This window comes from Thermobia domestica, chromosome 8 (assembly GCF_964235325.1).
Source record: "Thermobia domestica chromosome 8, izTheDome1.hap1.1, whole genome shotgun sequence".
NCBI classification, from domain to species: Eukaryota; Metazoa; Arthropoda; class Insecta; order Zygentoma; family Lepismatidae; genus Thermobia; species Thermobia domestica.
The window spans coordinates 205,993,211-206,013,791 of NC_137461.1; the positions used below are offsets into that span (position 1 = coordinate 205,993,211).

The 20,581-nt window shown below is 35.3% G+C and overlaps 1 protein-coding gene across 1 annotated transcript in view; it reads left to right on the forward strand.

The window, feature by feature from the left end:
• Positions 1-19,043, forward strand: part of LOC145693420 (protein takeout-like) — a 37,864-nt gene extending 18,821 nt beyond the window's left edge. The window contains exons 3-6 of the mRNA XM_081769391.1: positions 1,604-1,751; positions 4,209-4,345; positions 8,725-8,874; positions 17,633-19,043. Coding sequence (XP_081625517.1) covers positions 1,604-1,751; positions 4,209-4,345; positions 8,725-8,874; positions 17,633-17,787 — 590 coding nt within the window. The 3' untranslated portion in view covers positions 17,788-19,043. The remainder of the gene's footprint in view (positions 1-1,603; positions 1,752-4,208; positions 4,346-8,724; positions 8,875-17,632) is intronic.
• The last annotated feature ends 1,538 nt before the right edge of the window (positions 19,044-20,581 follow it).

The following is a 20,581-nucleotide window of genomic DNA, read 5'->3' on the forward strand; positions in this document are numbered from 1 at the left end:
TAAGTCTTTGTGGTCACTCATTAATTGCTTTACGCAACACATCAACTGGAAAATCTGTAGTTTCCTTCCGAAGAGACCGCTTTAAATTTTCAATATTGGAATGTCTCTTCTTGCAAGCCATCTGCTGAAGTTTGGAATTTGTAATCCAAAGGGTTTAAGTCCGGACTTGCAGAAAGCAAATCTGATGTGGAAATGAAGTCCAGAAGATTTGCCTTCAGCCACTGCTGGGTTGTATGTGCCTTGAGTGCTGAAGCTGAACTCTGCTGGAAATTCCAGTTCTGTTCATGGAAGGGGGTGTTGGTGAGGTTCTTGACTAGTCTCTCAAGCACCGTCTCCTGGTACACTTTGGCTGACGTTTTGACCCCCTTTTCACGGAAATGGAGCTCTGTTGTGCCCTCGTAGCTCACACCCTGCCATACCATGGCTGAGGCAGGATGCTGACCCTCTGGATCCTCGGAGCCTTTTCACGAGCTTTTCTAGAGGATGTGGCATACATTCTGTCAATTTGGGCATTGAAAGTATCCTCTACACTGAAAATCTTTTCATCAGTGAAAAGGATTCGACGGTGCCCATTTGCTGCGTAACGCTTAAGTAAGACTTTGTTTCTAGAAGCTTCTGACGCTTCAGTTCATTTGTCAGGAAATGTTCTTTGCGTTGTTTGTAAGCATGGAGTCCCAGATCACTGCTTAACGTGCGAGACATAGACATTTTCGATATCTTTAGCTCATTTTCGAGCATTCTCATCTTTAGCTAATATACTAGTACAAAACGTAAAAGTCTTAAAAGTCTCAAGCGAAGTGTGAAATGACGTCCCTGTGACTCGGCCTTCACAAAACGCTTTTGACGCTCTCACGATACCACGATACCGATACCGCTCGCTTGTACGGGTGGAAATACAGACACACTCAAAAGTTGGATCAGTATTTATGGTAAGACTAGGTATATCCACCAACCATTTCTCATCATCTCTTATCGTTTTAGAGTCTACCAATAAATTTTGTAAGAAAAGGTGCGAAATATCTCTGGTTCGATTCCAGTCGTGTGTTAGTAATGGACAATATGTTATATTTTGCTCCTCTCGGAGTTCTCCCGTTTCCCCCTACATTCTCATAACACAAGATTCCTCCATAACCGTTTATTCATGTCGTTCATAGGAACGGTTTACAAAGATCTTCTTTAGCCGACAATCATGGGATATTAATCATATCTAATGTAATCATGGGAGAATAAATTAATTTCATTTTTATTCTTGTGAGAAAAATAGTCGAAATCATCGAATTAACTTCTTTGAGAAAGTATTTCAAACTGTAGTTTGTTCTCAAAATTTATCCTTGATCTGTCAACACAGAGCATGCTCTGTGTTTCGAAGTGTGCTCTGTGTTTCGAAGTCTGTGTTCGACATTGATAATAATAATCCTCACTGGATTGGATTCAAACAAGATCGAATCCACTGGTAGATAGATATTTGTTTCTGCAGCGTTCAACTTCCGCAAGCTGTACAGTTAAGAGTATAGAGTTAGAATAGTATATTCAGATGATTTTTAAAAAAATCTTAAACATTTCACGTTGTGCAACTAAATTTTGCTTATTAACTCTTCTACAGGTATTCCAGAATTAAACATTCCATCGGCAGATCCATTCCACGTAGAAAATGTCCATATGAAACATGGAGGTACTGCCATATACTTTGATTTTAAAATTTTTAATGGATCGTCTACAGGAATATCTAACATGAAGATTACTGATGTCAAGTAAGTAATTTAATTCTATTTGTTTCTAAATAATAATAATAATAATAATAATAATAATAATAATAATAATAATAATAATAATAATAATAATAATAATAATAATAATAATAATAAACCGTTGCCGTGCATAATACAAGCGAAAAATTTCTGAGACATCTTCCGGGTTGGAGTTGAATTCTCCACATAATCCTTGACCAACTTGAAAATTCAAAGAAAACACTTGCCATGTTTCATCAAAACCATACTTTTTTTTTTTTTTTTTTTTTGGTTTTACGAATTGTAATTTTCGAAGTGTCAGAGAAAGTGGATTAATTCTATCATGGTAGTTGCTGTTTCTTTGGGTAAATGACATCATGACATTTAATATCTTCCTTTCCTTCTACTTCCTACTGGTAAATTGTCTTTTCAACCCAGATCATTCTCCACTACTTTTAGATAAATGTTAACATTGCTGAGACAATATCCCTGTCATCTCATCTTCCAAATATACATCGGTCAATTTTAACAAGGATACATTTAACATACCACTTGAATTTATTAAGAATGTTTGGGAAAAAGAGGAGTAAAGAACTGTTGCGACACTTTTCGAGAGACCAGAAGCAAAATTTCGGAAACGTGTAAATTTCGGAAAGTGAGGAGGAAGTCGAAATTGTTGTGTCGTCATATTCCGTTGGAACAGTATAAAATATTCGATAAATAATATAATCTATGCTTTTTCACTATTAAAACTTGTATCTTCTTCTTGATATAGTTATTTATCATGAACGTTTGGTATTATCATGTCATTTAAAAAATATATTTAGCCGCTGACCAGAGAAAGACCTACATACAGCCACATTAAAATACGAGCAAGTTTTTTGTGTGCTAAACGTACTGGATTTCGGGTAGCGCACACATATCACAAGCGTCATCACGGATCACTTTAGCGAGAACCCATGGTTGATTTCGTTGTCATGACTGGTTCTATTATTTCTGAGCAGAATTCAAGACACCAATTTCTTTGGTTGTCGTCAATCCATGTGGCAACCATTTGTCCATCCTTTTTATCTTTCCTAATTTCAACAAAAGACGTGAAACAGTAGAATGGCCACTACGAGTTCCTTCACAATCTTTCATGTCATTTTTCGTGGATCTGCTACAGTGATCGTCTTCAGTTTGTGGTCGTCAAGAGCAGAATGACGTGCGTGGTCTTCTTTAACTTTCAAGTCCATATCTCCTTTTAACAGAATCGAAACAAATATTTACTGTGTATTCGTTTACATTGTTTTTACCGTACATTTCACTGTTTCGAGCTGTTTTGACGCGCCTCTGCAACCAAGTTGAAATTGGTTGAAGTAGATCTGACGAAAATGTTTTGACATATTATCTTCTCAGGCCTGAAAATAGCTGAAAGTAGATACATATTTGATATTCTTACACGCTCTCTATAGTCCTAACCATTACACTGGTCTTCCAGGATAGAGTCGTAGGTCACTCTTAGCAACCCACCTCTTGGCAGTCGTACACAATATGGACTCGTCCCCTGTGTGGCGTGCATATTCCTTAATATACCCCCAGAAAAAGATATAGAGCGTCTACACAATCATTTATATGCTCTTTGCTTATGGAAGGCGCCATCTCCAATAATTGAAGTGTTACTGGTTCGTAATTCTGCTGGGTCGGACGGCTTGTAAAGGGAAACCCGTGAAAAGGATTAAACTATACAATGATGCAAACTCGATTCGCCTGGGACAAATCCTTCATAGCTAAGCTAGACGTCCTCGTAAAATACTAGTCTAAAATTCCTCAAGAAATTCTCAAGGAATCCTCAAGGAATTCTCAAGAAATTCCTCATTGTCTAGCATCCGGACTGTTAAGAATGTGACGTTATATCTACTTGCAGACATACTATTCAACGATGATGAGGAATTTTTAGATAAGGAAGACATTGACTGTTTTAGATAAGGATATTCTGTCAGCATTAAATGGGCCTAATGAGACCACGCTGCTCTAATATCTTGTCTATTTACAGTATTTCGAAAAATATAAACGTTAAATTTAATCTGATGTTTCTTTATGATGAAATACGACATTGTTACCGAAAGCCTGTTTCCTGAAATACCTACATAAGCTACTGAACTTTATTTATTTCTGCTAACTGATTGATTTAGCATCTCTTTTGAGCACTGAAGCTACATTTTACTGAATTTCAATTTTATAGTGTTCATACATATATATGGGCAGATAAAGATAATAGAAGTAGAGATTTAATACAAGACGTTCACAAAAGAAAAAGATAAAAATTGACAAGTTAGTTCATTCAGAAATCTTACTCTCTATTCAAAAGATACCAATTAACACAATTTTGAAATAGAAGTAAATGTTTATTTCCTTTTTTGTTTGAAATGCTTCGTTAATAAACATCAATCAATCAGTAATATTAAGCAAGTACATATATGTATCTCATTTTCCATCTAGATTTTCACCCGATGAGTATAAGCTTCAACTTGGGACACGTACTCCAGGCCTGACATCTACAATAGCCCACTACGCATCAAAAGGAAGAATTTTGATTGTCCCTCTCAGTGGACATGGAAAATTTAATATCAGCACATGTAAGTATTTCTAACAGTAGACCATAGTTTTTTTTCTGTATTGACATGTAGGGCCTTATGTAGTCGTTCTGACGCATGATTAGTACCATACTAGAGTTCGATTAACATGTTTCTTGCAGTAGTCAGGCCTTTAGTATGACGCTAATCATACGTCAAAACGACTCTGTATAAGGCGGGTAGTGTTTACATAGTTTTTATGAGCAGTAGCGTGAGGTATTATAAGGTCCTATGGTCGCTCTGCGTAATCGCCACCGCAATCGATGACCTCTTACAATCATGTTGGTAGGACATTAATCATATAACAATAATTTAAAAAAAGTCCTGAGATTTGTAGTCGAAAAAGTTTTCACAGCCCACGCATCATGAAAGGTTTTCACGAAAGAGTTTTGCGAAACAGGTAAACATTCTGTAGAATCTAAGTCAGAAGAATAGAGTAACTGGGGTAAACCTCCCAACTACGGTCCATAAGTTTTAACGTATAATGACATTAACATATGGCTTAACGTTATGATGCTAAATGATGACTCCTTTGCGATTTATGAGGCCTAATCGCTTCAATCGCAATGCTGTTCGCAGTTTGCCCAAGATGGTATTATATACACACAGTAGAAGGTGGCATTAATAGATTGATTAGGATTAAGGCCTTCTCAATGAATCATTCCTTTGTCATCTTACCACACCTTCTTAGGATGAAGTTCCGGCTTGGACGTCGATAGCAGCAGTTCAGAAACACGACAGTCCTCTGACGCTTTATTCCTTTCTTGTATGTAACCTACTTCTCGTCCCTTTTGACAACGTGACAAGAAATAGTCATTTTTGTACCTGGAAAGCAAGGGGAAACATATTGCGATTCATCCCTTTCGTTGATATGTACTCAAATGATGTGGAACTTGTTTGATAGCAAATGCTTCTATTTAAGGCATCTATACTTATCATGTCTTCACAACAATCATTTGGAGTTACAGAAGATGATTGACTTGGTCAATGCAGAAGTCTGGTGGCTTGACATGATAGCTGACATTAAGAAGGTAGAACTGTGATGTTTGTGTCACTAGGTAACTTGATCTCAAAATTCCTACATAATTCATGAAGAAATACTCAGCAACCTTTGAAAGGATCCATTGTTTCCTTTGGATTTCACGTTGCTAGTTATGATATATATGCTGGCTGGATTAGGTCGATCCATTAGAAGAATTATTTCACCTCACTGGTTTCCCGTCCACCATTGTCATTGAAAGAACCCAGTGATCGAACTTTGTGCTTAAACACAACACTTTGGACCGTTTTCCGACTGTTATCCTGTGTATATGAAAGTGTCAGCTAAGTCTGCTATGGTTGCTTCGGGCTGTTTCTTGTCGTTTGATCACTGTCCTTCCCAGAAAATACTACCGGACGTCGCTATAAACAAAGCTTTATGAGGTAGATTTGACATTTATATCAAGTAACGTATAACCTATTATATTTCCTGTAATTTCTTACGAAAACAATGTTGTGAACGTATGAATTTTCTGACTGCATTTACATGAATGGCAATATTACCATGTCTTGTTTCTATTCGTACTAGAATTATGTTGCACATAAAATAATAGCATTGCTACTCATGTAAATGTTGTCAAAAAATGTATACGCTGACAACACTATTTTCATAGGAATACAGAAAATATAATACGTTGTACTCGTACGTTACTTGGTATCAATGTTAAATATAGCGGGTAAAGCGTTGTTTATAGCAAAAATAAAAACTAATACAAATTCTCACTGCCAGTTATTAGATATTTCTGATATGGGTACAAGAGTATTAAAATAACATGGGTAAGAGGTAACCTCAGGAAGTTCTTTTAACACCCCAACTTTCTATTATTTTTACCCTGCAGCTTCTGTCTTCGTCCCTGAATTTCGAAACCAGAAAGACATATGCTATCAACTGTTTTTGCACTACCTATACATACTTACCGAATGTTGCGGCAGTACTTTACCAAACTCAAAAAGGAAACATTGTTTAGTGTGTTCCTTATCGGTCCCCATTTCACCCTCAGACTCCTGTTTTCTCAGTCTCTCGTCCACACGCAACGACTGTTAGTATTTACCCGACGAAATGACGACTGATTAACTCATTGGCAGCGCCATTTGTGTGTGTGTTGCGGGAGCGGGGAACTCCGCTAAACGGTAATTCATAAAACGGGTAGAACTTTTGCACCTATCCAATAATTAACACGCTCTTATGAGTTTAAACTGCAACTTGAAATTTTCGTTTCACCTACTGATACACATACTGGATGGTACCACTGTTTAGATGCATGTTTCTCTGCGTCTTTCTCTGGTTCGCTTCTGAATCAAGTGACTATATTATTCATACAATAAGTTATAATGAAATAGAATTCGCATCAGCATAGTATAGTTATTCTCAAAGACTTCAGTCTAGTTTCCAGGATTGGAACTTTTTACATCAAAGGTACTTTGTACGTTGACATAGGATTGATTATAGCTACGCATTTACTGATGCAGTAAAGATTTTCTAAACGCATTTTTATTCGATTGACTATCACCAGAGAGATACAAAGTGTAATGAATTGAGTAGTTGTGAATTGATGCATTGTTTGTTCGACATAATGAATAGATACAGCGTGTATTTGTTTTGAGTAGTAGCAGCTTAATTGTAAATATGCTGAATGAAAAAAGTTCCGTGAACATTTCTCATGATCCAACCATAGAAAGTGGTTTAAACAGACTAGTTCTCAACACAAGATTTATCAAGATGAAGCCGACCAAGATCTGTGGTCACTGAAAAAACAATTACATCTGTAAATCCTCGTCGAAAATAAGAACCATCTACTTTTACGGAGCTAGGCATTTCGTATAGAAGTGCTAAAAATGTAAAAACCATTACAAATTAAATCTGAAAGTCCTAGATTGCTACAAGTATTACATGAGGATGATCCTGACAGACGTTATAGAATTTAGAAAATAGTTTACGATTACAACGATCAACCAGTGGTGGCGATTAGGGGGGAGAGGCAATTGACCCAGATTTTGCCTCTACATTATCTAATCACACGCCCTCTTACGAAATCACTTTTATGGTTTGATGAGACTGTGTTTAAGCAGACGGATACTCACAAACAATTTCATGTCTGCTCTAACCAGAACCTTCATGCGTTATGCAAGAGAAATTAAATTATTTCTGCTGACTCAGTCTGGGCACACATATAGAGTTCTGGTGTGTTTTTAAGCATACTGAATGATGACAATTACAAAAATATTGTTAACCTACTCATTTTGTTCCAAAACTTGAGGAGTAGGAATTAAGACAGGGGTGACCAAACTTTTAGAGTCAGTGATCTACCTCAAACGGAAGATCTTTTTGACGATCTATAACAACAGTCCGTTTGTTTATACCGTACCCTAGTACTAGTTTACATAGAAATAATTTTTAAAAAATAGAGAAAAATAATGAGTAAAAATATCTTTTATCACTACTTTCATAATTTTGAACTTAAAGGATGGTACTGCATTTCTTACGAAAATTGAGGAAAAAATAGTTTGTAGTTGGATTAAGCACACACCAAGACAGAATTTTAAATGTTCACCGGTCAAACAAATCTAGTACATTTCGACATGGTGATTCTTATTTGAGAGAAGACTGCTTCACAAAGATCGGTTGAGACAGAGAATGCTATCAGACAAGACTTCAGTTTGAAAATTTTCTCATGAAGAAAGGACCAGACATTTATTTTCAGACACATTTGCCTTCAGGATAATATCAGTTTATAGTTGCAGTATTTAGTTCTCTACATTCGATGCATTCAAAGTCAACAAATCTACGAACATACCGGAAATTCCTTAAATTTTGACTTCAGTAAACGGGAATGATATGAAAATCAAAACAGGCTCAAACCCTCTTCACCTCAAAATCAAGCTTGCAAAGTTAGTGGTGGGAAGAAACAACTCTTAGGGTGTATAGATATTAGAGTTGATAATTTTATTGGCTACTGACATTTATATTTGAGTACTATTACTACTACAAAAAAGACAATTACAATTATCTAACCTCTGTTCAATGAATCTACAAGCAGCAATCCTTTTTTCTACTGATTTGCTTATGTACCATGTGTACTATTTTCTTTTAATATGCATAAAAACGTTAAATTTGTTCTACATTACTATAGTATCTAGGGAGTAAGTAGGAATGCAATGGGACGTATACTCACCTAATATGTTTCTAGTCTAACGTATACTCACCTTAAATTTACGAAAAGATCAAGCATATATGGGAAGTATACACTTACTTTTGAAAACAATCAAGCATATATCTACTGAAAATTCTAGCATTATATCCCTAGTAGTAAAACCTGTATTATTAATAATTATGACTATTGCAGATAACAGCCACTCTACAATAACCTTCAAATTCCGTCCTATTGAGAAAGATGGAGAGAAATTCTGGGAAATTGAAGACACCAAAGTATCCAATGAAGGAGAAAAGTATTTTGTTCATCTCACAAACCTGTTTAATGGGAACAAGTTACTAGGTAAATAAAAAAAACTGCTTTATTGTCAATTATGTTTTCTATAAATGTGTAGTTGTAGTCACATTAAAAAAAATTCTGCACTATTGAATTACTAGAACCTATATTGAATGTTCAAACAAAACGTCCTTAAATCACTCATTTTAAAGGAACAAAACCGTGTAATGCACTTTATTATTATTATTATTATTATTATTATTATTATTATTATTATTATTATTATTATTATTGCTATTGAGAAGTCCAAAATTACATTAATTCATGAGACGATCAACTGGATTCTTAACGAAAATATTCTCGAACGCATTCGAATGAATACCAGTTGCAGTTAGCATGCTTCAGTAGAAGCCAAGCTATACTTAAAGTTTTGTCCTGGTGCAGTTCCACAAGATGGGTGTCATTGTCATACAATGCTAGAATTTAGTCTGTGTAAACTTAAAATAGAACATGTTCTTTGTAATGGGCAGAATTGATTTTGACATTTTTTGAATTTACGAATCTTGAGCTTCCTTCTGTAGGAAAAGCCAGTATTACAACCATAAAACTTTTCGATAAATTTTCTTTGCATTGATGCCGCACGCAGACAAGATGATACACGTATGATGATGTCTACGTATACAAGATGATTGAGTTAGGTTTGTCTAAAACAAGAAAATCATTTAACTGATTATAACAAAACATAATTCGAATAGTTTCACACTTATGTTTAAAATTTTGTGTTTTAAACAGCCTTTTACCTACCGCTTTGAGCCATTGAGCCACTAAATGTCCAACATCAGCACAATAGAAGATGAGAAGTACATCAAATACTTTCTGTCTCCCTTCACACTTTGAATTTTTAAATCTCTCTTTGCGCCCTCTACTCGTGTATGGAAGAAACTACCACGCAGCATACGACAGGGAAGTTCAAATACATTTATTCAAGAATTACGCTGAGTAATCCTCCTTACATGACTTACAGGAAGTTGATGACACACATTCCTGAATGTTTTATTCTATTTCTTTTTGATTTTGTTGATATAATGTATCTGAACGTAAATTTGTGATTGTATCCATGTACTAACTGCTTTAGTTACATATACAGGGTGTTTCAAACCAACACCGACAACGTTTGGGAAGTGATTCCGACACCAAGATAAGACAAAAAGTATAGACTAACCTGGGTGCACAAATGCTTTCTTTCGCTGCCGAAAACATGAAAAAATAAATTTTAAAAGTCCATAGCTCCAATACTATTGAACCTACCGTAGTCGAGTCAAGACTTCACTTAGAAACTAATATGTGCGCAATCCAAAAATACATATTTCAGAATCCTGCGGTACTCATGCAACAACTTTTTATAGAGAGAGTTGGGCTACGGGCATATAATTTGAAGTACTCACCAACTACCTCTATAAAAATTATTGCAGAAGTACCGCAGGATTCTGAAACTTGGGTATTTGAATAGGACACATACTAGTTCGTAAATGAAGTCTTGACTCGACTACGGCAGGTCTCATAGTTTTGGAGCTACGTGTTGGGAATGGAAATGGCTGGCAACGAACAACTTAAGTATAGCGCCAAGTATGTGATCTTTAGAAGTATTCTATGTCAGCATGTTTATGGGTAATTGAAATTGAAATGGCTAATAAGTTATGAGGTTCGGAGTAGACAAATTTATGATAAGACGTCGGAATAATTGTAATATTACATGACAGTAATTAAATTCGTGATACGGTAAAAGATTGAGTTGTAATTGTAGTTAATACCATTTAGCAATTGACTATTGCACAAGATAACCATCATTACTATCAATTTGGCGACGATTTATTTGGAAGCTACAAAGCAAGTGAAAATGGATTGATTGTAAGTCAGAAGCTGGAAGTTTTAAAACAGTACGGCCACAGAGTTACGTGCAAAATTATTGGTTGTCGGAGCTTAAGAAACGTGATCTCTTAATTCGATATTTGGTAAGAGATGTGTGTTACCTTAAAAGAATCATCATGACTCAGAAGACACAACCATATGAATGCTTCAGATGTTATAAAAAATCATACATATCAGCTCAGCGTTGCAAATTTTGTTTGTTAAGCCATGCTGATGATGCATGTCCTGCAGCAAATAAACTCTGCTTCAAATGTTATTTTGCGTGTATATATTTATTCATTCAGAACTCTCAAGTTTCAAAATTGCCATCGAAAGTTTGTAAGAATGCCCCATTCTGTACCAAACAAGGAACTGTTGACACGAAATGTTAAGCTATTATTTCCCAGTTCTTATTTTCAATTTACCATGCTAAAGAGTTATATTCGAGATATTGTCTGTATTTTCTTGGTTGCGTGGCTTTACACTATTACAGGTGATTACTATGCAGTTGGAGTGTGGGTTCTATTGCTTGCCTGGATATATTGTGAATCAATAATGAAGTACATCGATGCCCTGTGGAATAATACGGTAACATCTCTAGTTATCACTATGGACCTTTAAAATTATATATATACTAGGAATGCAATGGATGTACCCGATTGCAATGAAATGAGCTGAGCGAGCTTAAACTACGTAATCATTCCTGGCCATTATGCAATAATAAATGCCATTTTTAATTGTTGACAAAAAAATCGCGTGAAAACTTTTTCCCCATGTTAAGTCTATGCAAGCGTTTTTCGGTGATTATTCCTCGATGGTACATCGGATTTTTGATTTCGACCTATGTTGTCACTCAGCACGACATACTCTATCAGCGTGCTAAGTTTGGTTGAGATCGGCCAAACGGTCTAGGAGGAAGCGTTTTTCGGTCATTATTCCTCGATGGTACATCGGATTTTTGATTTCGACCTATGTTGTCACTCAGCACGACATACTCTATCAGCGTGCTAAGTTTGGTTCATATCGGCCAAACGGTCTAGGAGGAGTTCGCGGACAACCAAACGGCTAACCCGAGTATAAGATCTTCGCTTCGCTCAGCTCAATCACTATGGACCTTTAAAATTATATATATAAAATTATATACATGTTGGTGTCCGGAATCACCTCCCAAACGGTCGGTGTTGTTTTGAAACACCTTCGTGGCTATGTAGATGCAGTACACGCCTTTGACGTGAGAGATCCAGGTTCAATTCCCTGTGAAAACCCGTGTGATTCAGATCCCACATTAAACTATAGTCCACTTTTCATATAGTTTCAGTGCTGAACGGAACGCTCAGCTCCACATCAATCACCCAATCACGTACCTTATATGTACTACTATAAATATGATTAAGTGTGAGATAACACACTTGTCAGCCTTAACTCTGTAATGTTAAAAGATAAAATTGATCAATTCCAGTACACTATAAAGTAGTACTCTAACTCATATTCTAGATGTGGATATATATATATATATTTGTTAATATATGTAGTATATTTCAAATACTGCAGTTTCCTATGTTAAATAAAGATAAATTTGTAGTACTACATTATAGCTGAATTTGATTAACATAATATGCTGTTTGATACATTCAGTTTCCAATATTAAACATTCATCATGCATATGTCCACAAATACAGACAGCAGATCTCAATTCCCAAATAAGAAACTGAAAAATATGCTATGATTATTCTATCAATTCATACAACATTATACAAATGCGTTACTAATTCTATTACCGGTATTCTAGTAAGTATTTTCTACACATTCATTATTAGTATAAATTTTACTTAAACCAATTCACATCATGCAGGTACTTGTACATGCATTACTGAAGAAATATTACTAAGATAAGACCTGGAAGATAATCTAACCTAACCTAACCGGAACTTTTATAATTTTTTTTTCTGTACTATATGAAACAAACATGAACGATCGCACTGTAATTTCGAAGTATCATTACAACAAATATATAATCCATTTACAAGCCTTAATTAAACAAAAAATCGAATAGATTTAGTATACAGGTTTAAATTTACTATATTTCAACCAAGAACATAATTTTGATAACACATAGTATTCTACAATGGTCAAAGCATGTTTATTTATGTGAATGAATTTTTATACGTTAGTGAGCATTTCCGAAAATTTAGATTTTGTTGTAGCTAAGACATTTGTGTAGTGAATCTAGGTTTCAACCATCCCCTATCGAGAAAGGCGAGCTGAAGTTTCTTAAGCACTGATCATATTGAAGCCCATGTCACTTGTAAAATGTTATTCCACTGAAGACGAATTAAAATTTCACTTGAATGAGCTCACTATATGACTAATTCTAGTTTACCTTATTCACGGCAACCACTGGGAAAACACAAATCAGCTTAAATCATGATCCAAAATTCCTTTGATCAATCCTCAGCCAATATATTTGTGTGTAACTTACTATTTCCAGACGAATTTCACTTCAATGCAATCTACAATCCAGTTTAAACTTAAATCATTTTCTTTAATCTTTTAAGCAATTATTGATTTCGAAGGCAACTTAAAACAGAAAAATTACGTAATTTGGTGCTGACTAATCATATAGGCCCGACCTTTTTAAAACTTCTCTTTTGTACAAACTCTCGAACCCAACCAACCTCACTATTGGTTTGATATATATATATATATATATATATATATATATATATATATATATATATATATATATATATATATATATATATATATATATATATATATATATATCGGGGTTTGGGGTTTACACAGCGATAACCATGGAAACGTGTATAAAATTACATGATTTTGTGATCACGGTCGAGTCTAGGTAATTTGTTAGAATAATTAATATAATCATAGGCTTCTATTGATTAAAATATAAAATAGAAATAGAATGAATTACACTAGTTAACAAAGGTTTTGTTACGTAAAAGGAAATACCTGTTCTTAAAGGAACTTTTTGCGCTGAATTCGAATATGCACTCGGTTTTTCTCCATCACGTACGATTTTCCCGTAACAGAGGGATTTTCGGGAAAATCCCTCAAAAATTTCCCTTTTCGTTTATTTTACACCCCAAGATCTTGTCCCCTTGCATATACTAACATAGAAATTATACCTAAGTATACTTTGATTCATATTTAACAAACCCTCTATTCGCTTTATTCTTTCTAGAGGAATAAATATGTTTGTATGTATACTGTGTGTACTGTTTATTGCACCTTATAGTAATGCTTTCAGATCTCTTAAGTTGAGGTAAAACGTTTTGCTTTATTACCACAAACACATATATAAAATATAATACAATATAATTTACAAGTGTGACAATTTACAATAAACAATAATACAAATGTACCAAAAGGTCATGAAAAGACAATCAAAACTATCACAATATATGAAACTTCCATTGGGTTACAAAAACGTACATTACTTCCTTCTTTTGTAAGAAATGTTGCATTCTCTAACAAGACCCCAACAATAGTCCCCCATCATTGAAGGATCCCATCGTCCCTGGTACCTTTTCTCAATTGCCATTATATCTTGATGGAATCTCCCCCTGTTTGTCGCTGAGAGCACCTAGGTTAGCAGGAAAGAAGCTGAGGTGGGAGTGCAAAAAGTGGATTTTTAAAGACATCCTACAACCCAACTCTTTGTATTTCTGTATCATGTCCTGTACGATTTCTGTGTAACTCTCAGCTTTGTTATTGCCCAGAAAGTTACGCACAACACACTTAAATGTTGTACAGGCAGCTAGCTCAGCACTGTTTAACTTGCTGTCAAAGCTATCATAAAGCATTAATTTCCTAATTTGGGGACCAATAAACACTCCCGCTGAAATCTTAGCATCACTCAGGTTAGGGAACTTATCTCGCAAATACTTGAACCTTCACCAGATGTGTCCATGGCTTTGACAAAGTTTTTCATAAGTCCTAACTTGATATGAAGTGGCGGTAGTAATATCTTATTAGGATCTACCAAAGGAGCGTATTTAACGTTGCATTCTCCAGGTACGTAATTCACTCTAGGTTCCCATTCCTTCACTTCATAATGTTTGTCATCAGCTCGGCTATCCCATAAACATAAAAAACATTGGTACTTCGTGTAACCGCACTGCAGTCCTAATAAAATACCAACTACCTTGAGACCACAACATATTTGCCAACAATGGTCCTTGTAATTTATAAGATTTAGCAAAGTTGACATGGTGTCATAGGATTCCTTAATCTTCACTGAGTGCGCAAGTGGTATAGAAAGTTTTTTATTTCCATTATGTAAAAGGACAGCTTTAAGGCTGACCTTTGACGCGTCGATAAATAACCTCCATTCTTCTGGAACGTAAGGAAATCCTAGCTCCGCCATCAAACCATTTATATCCGTACATACGCACACATTATCTTGCATTGAGAAATAGCTTGAAAATTGAACATGCCTTTTCCTGTACACTGATATGTTCGTTTCTGCATCCAATAAGTTCCACTGCTGGAGCCTTGATCCCAGAAGTTCCGCCTCTTGTTTTGTCAGGTGCAAGTCACGGACTATGTCATTAAGTTCACATTGCCGGATGAAATGTGGCTCGCGAACACAGTCAGGGATGAACGTTGGATCCTTTGATGTACATGTTGATGTCGATGGTTCATCAAGGTCATGATCATCATCAGAGTCTTTTGGCCATATCTCTTCCCAGTTGGTAGGGGGCTCGGGAAGTGGAAGTTCATCCCCGTGCGGAATAGGTCTAATTGCGAATTTAACGTTGGGATAACTTATTGTGTATTTGCTTTTTTTAGAATGTCCCTTAACTACTGTGAGACAAAAATAACAATCATCCAGATGGTTGGTGGGTTCTCTCCACACCATTGGTACAGCAAATTTCATGAACCTCCGTTTCCCTTTGGCCCATGCAAGTAAAGTGACGTAGCACGACGCACAAATTATGTTGGGTACCCAAGTTTTGTCCTGATCTCCCACACGACATCCGAAATATATATAATATGCTAGTTTCACCGATGGCGTAATGGATCTACACTGTCCTTTAACTACAAACTGGCCACACACATAACAAAAACTATTTGGTGAGTTAACACACGAACGCCGTCCTCTTGACGCCATTGTACTGATCACAAACTAAACTTCTGGTCTTAGTTGGGTATAATGCCGTTAAGATCAAACATGAAAGCACTCTTAGCAGCAAAGACAACTTTGAAAGTGAAGTAGTGTTAAACCACACGTCAATATAAAAATGTACAAAACTCCCTCACCACGTGTCAAGAACACAAGAAAGAAAGAAATGCGCGGGGGGAGGGGGGGAAACGATACCGTAGTGGAAAATTCAGACTGCATTAGTTCATTGTTATCAACAATGAGTCTGTATTCCATTCTTTCTTTCTTTTGCATTCTGTTACATTTGATAACAAATATTGATAACCATTTCATGAACAAAACGAAAAAACTTGGAGAATTGTATATATATGTATTAAGATATACATATACTGTACGTTTAAAAAAAATATACGTTGGAAGTACATTCTATTTTTATACATGTTTCTAATTTACAGAGAGCAATACAAGTGTGTTGTTGACTATTGTAAATATTCATTTTTATGTCTGTGTTTGTAGTAATAAAGCAAATCGTTTTTACCCCAACTCAGGAGATCTGAAAGCATTACTATCAGGTGCAATAAACAGTGCACACAGTATACATACAAATATATTTATTTCTCTAGAAAGAACAAAGCGATTTTTACGAAACTTTTAGGGTTTATTAAATATAAATCAAGGTATACTTAGGTATAATTTCTATGTTACTATATGTAAGGGGACAGGAGCTAGGGGAATAAAATATCTGAAAAAGGGAAATTTTTGAGGGAATTTCCCGAATATCCTCTGTTACGGGAAAACTGTACGTGATGGAGAGAAACCGAGTGCATATTCGAATTCAGCGCAAAAAGTTCCTTTAAGATCAGGTGATTTTTCTCATGTAACAAACAAAAAGTTTAAATTTGTTAACTAGTGTTATTTGACTTTAGAAAAAATTCTATAAATATCAGAATTTACATGGACAACTAACTTGGCCTCTTCATATTCCTACGCTCAGATCTGCATTACCTGATAACGTAAACTAGTCATGTAGCATCATTGTGAAATATTTTAAAAGAACAACACAGAACAAAACAACAAATAACTACAAAATAACAAAAAGGTTGTGGTGAATCAATTGGAAATTTGGTTCGCCACGAAGGACAGATTAGTTGTAGCGTTTGATACGGTATTATTATATTAGTCTTACAAGTACGTGTATAAAAATATCCACTTCGCTTCATGACTAATCACGCATTCTCACTTCTCGGCACATACCTCAGGGAGTGAAAATGTATGATTAGTCAGGAAGCGAAGTGAATAGCGCACTGATTAGCGCATGAGTATGATAAGCCTGACATCTGCATTCGATTCCCGATTCACTCGTATATGTACTTACTCTTTAAATTTTATTTTAACTACACAATCTTCATGGAAAGACTCTTTAGTCTGTGTAAAAATTAATTCAAAAATAGTTTTAATGAAGTGATAGTGACTTATAATGTAGATTTCTTTTGTAAACAAAATTTGCGAAAATAGGAAAAATATATGTGGTTTCCTATATTTTTGTAAAATTCTGTTTTGTATTTGGTACAAATCCCAAATGTATCATATGTTTGTTAACGCAGATAAAAAGGCATTGCAGCTAGCCTTGTATTTTTGCACGTGTGACTTTCGCGAATGCAATCTTTTCTTCTACATCAGCACAAGCGTTAACAATAATGTATAAATGTAACCTTAACTTAAAACGCCAGAAATATTATAGTAAGTATAAATAACATTTTAAATCTTTCTTATTGTTATTTCCAGAGGACACTATGAACCAGTTTTTGAATGACAATGCTGCCGATATCTACAAAGAAATCAGGCCAACAATCGAGGCATCAATGTCCAGGGCTGTTAAAGAGTATAGCAATTTGTTCTTCCGGCAAGTGCCTGTATCGGAGATCTTCCCCGAATCATGAGATGCATCACAAAATATACCCCTCAAAGATGGTTTCCGCAACTTACTAATGGTTCTTCAGTTGATCATAATCGAAATTAATGATCTACATTTCGTTTCCAAATATTGGATATATTTTCTTCAAAATGATTTGGAAATTTAGCTGATACACAGTTACATGTATTTGTACCGTTACATTATACAACTTTCATGACATTATTAACAGTAGATTAAAACTTTGAATTATAAGAAATTATTCAAGAATTTTATATAGTTTTCGATTGTTAACATGATAAAACTTTTGCCAAAACAATAAATGAATTATTTTGATAAAGTTTTGATTTTTTATAAGTAAATTCCTATGTTGTAGTGGCTAACTAAAAACAAATACAGCATAAATTTGATTTTACATTCCCACATTTAACGAAATATTAGTTTGATCCCGAAAAATAATTATATACACATAATGCATTTAACTTGGCATTGACGGAAGGAGTAAGCATTTCATGTTCTAACGTGCCTAATATGACCTGATAGCTCGAAGAACTTGGAACTTTATCCTTCCTGACACGATTAAAACGATAACATGTATTTACGTCTTTCATCTATTTAATATTCAGGGCAAAAATGCTACGAGGGCTGATCAACAAAGACTGAGACTGATTATTGTACCGCAGCTTTGTTGCTGAATGCCGACACGTTTGATAGTTGAAAGAGTTGTGTTTCATGTATGTTTCAGAAGCTGTATGGTTCAAGCAAAAACAAAACTTTATTGCTCCATACTGTTCTTCTCGTGTAACCTCCATTGTATGCATATACACAGCACGTTGTGAGGCGAAATGGAAGCAGTGCTTAAAACACAGCGGATTATTCCCAACCTACCGATACAATGCTGCCACCTAGTGAGAGTATACATGAAACCCAACTCTTTCAACCATCAAACGTGCCGGCATTCGGCAACAAAGGAAATTGCGGTACAATAATCAGTCTCAATCTTTGTTAATCAGCCCTCACATTTTATCTGGCACTAGCTACAAATTAGAAGAAATGTTATAAAAATGTCATGACTAATCTTGATTTGTAAATGTTTTATGTTTCTGTCGCTAGAGGTAAATGTTTATTCGTCGTTAGGACAGTGTTTGGTTGCTACAGTAACCGTTTTCGTTACCTGGTATTTGTTTATAACTAACTAACAATATATAATTTAACAAGTTGACATATAATATAGAAGTGTATTGAATTGCTGTGAAGCAATTAATAACTATTTTGATATATAGTGCATTTTAAGTGACCGAAACTAGTGTGTAATCCTTGTGTTATTATTGTAGTAGGTAGAAACCATATTTTGTATGCGTTACACTACGATAAATCTTTAAATAGAAAAAAATATTCGAACTGTGTGATGATATTGTTATACATCGAATATATAACAGAATATACGAATAAAAGTCAAATGGCTCGCTGCAATACTACTATTTTCAACCCAACACAGAACGAAACTTCGCTGGGAAATTTTCTGATCCTCCATAGGAGTGTATTTGATACGGTGTGTTTGAACATCTTTAAATTAAGCAAAACTCCTAGAAATTCAACGAGTCTCCAGTTCGTTACCTCAACTGCAGCCTTAAATGTTGCACGCGAAGTAAGTAACCCACCACTTCCTTGACTAAGTATTACAGAATAATTTAGCTGCGTCTTAATATCCGACTTTGAAAATATGCAGAAATGTCAAGTTTACATTAGGACCACCCACTCTTTTTAAGTTCAAGGGTGAAAGCGTATCTTTGAAAGAAATTAAAAGGTCAAAAACTGTCAAAATTCCCTTTAAAAATAAAAAAGCTACGTCAAATAACATGTGGACACTTGCACTTTCAAGGTACTCCAGAATCGTACATTTATGTCTCCAGCAACAGTGTGCATCTTCAGCAACAGTGTGCATTGACGTACTGCATTACACTTTGAATACACGATAATAATTCTGCTTTTATAATGCTATCTTTTACTGTGAATCCCTCTGAACTACTATGTTTCATCCCCAAACTCGTATTCACTTGCATTAGAGAACCCACATTTGAGCACGCAACATCACCAGAAACTTTTAAGTTCTGCACAGTATAAATAGGACGACACTCCAAGTTAGAAGGTACCGGCTTGTTTCCTTGATTTATAAAGGCACAACTGTTCCTAATACATGGTGTCTAGCGAATTTCTCTGAGCAATTTCCCGACTTTTTCCAGACTTTTCCCGACCATTTCCAAATTTTTCCCGACTCATTCTAAAAAAAAATTTTTCGTAAAATTAGGAAAGGTTGAATGTAATGAAAAAGTGTACAAGTTCTTACCTGATCATAGAATGTCTCCTTCTTCATGTGTGCAATGAAACAATCTAATCATGCAATTTTTTGATCTCCTCCTCTACGGTAGCAACCTGTTCTGACAACTGATTTACGATTTTTTGTTTCTTTGCTTCAAGTTCCTTTTGTCTCTGTTCTGTTCTTCTTTTTTCAGCGGCCCTGCGATCTTTTTCTGACATCACTTTTCTGCGGTGTTCTTTGGCTTCCTTGAATCTCGCGTATGCATTTCTCATTGATAGAATCATCTGCTTTGGGATAGGAAGGGCTTGTATGCCACCAGCCTCATTGACAGCATCATACACTACACGCTGCGCCACTAAAGAATCCTCTGACAAATTTTCAACTACTATTTCCCTGTTTACCGAAAAACCCCTTTCTAATGCTGCATTACCATGGGAAAGAATTAGGCATATCTTTACTATTTTGCACAGATATACATCATTTGGTGGTAACACACTCATCC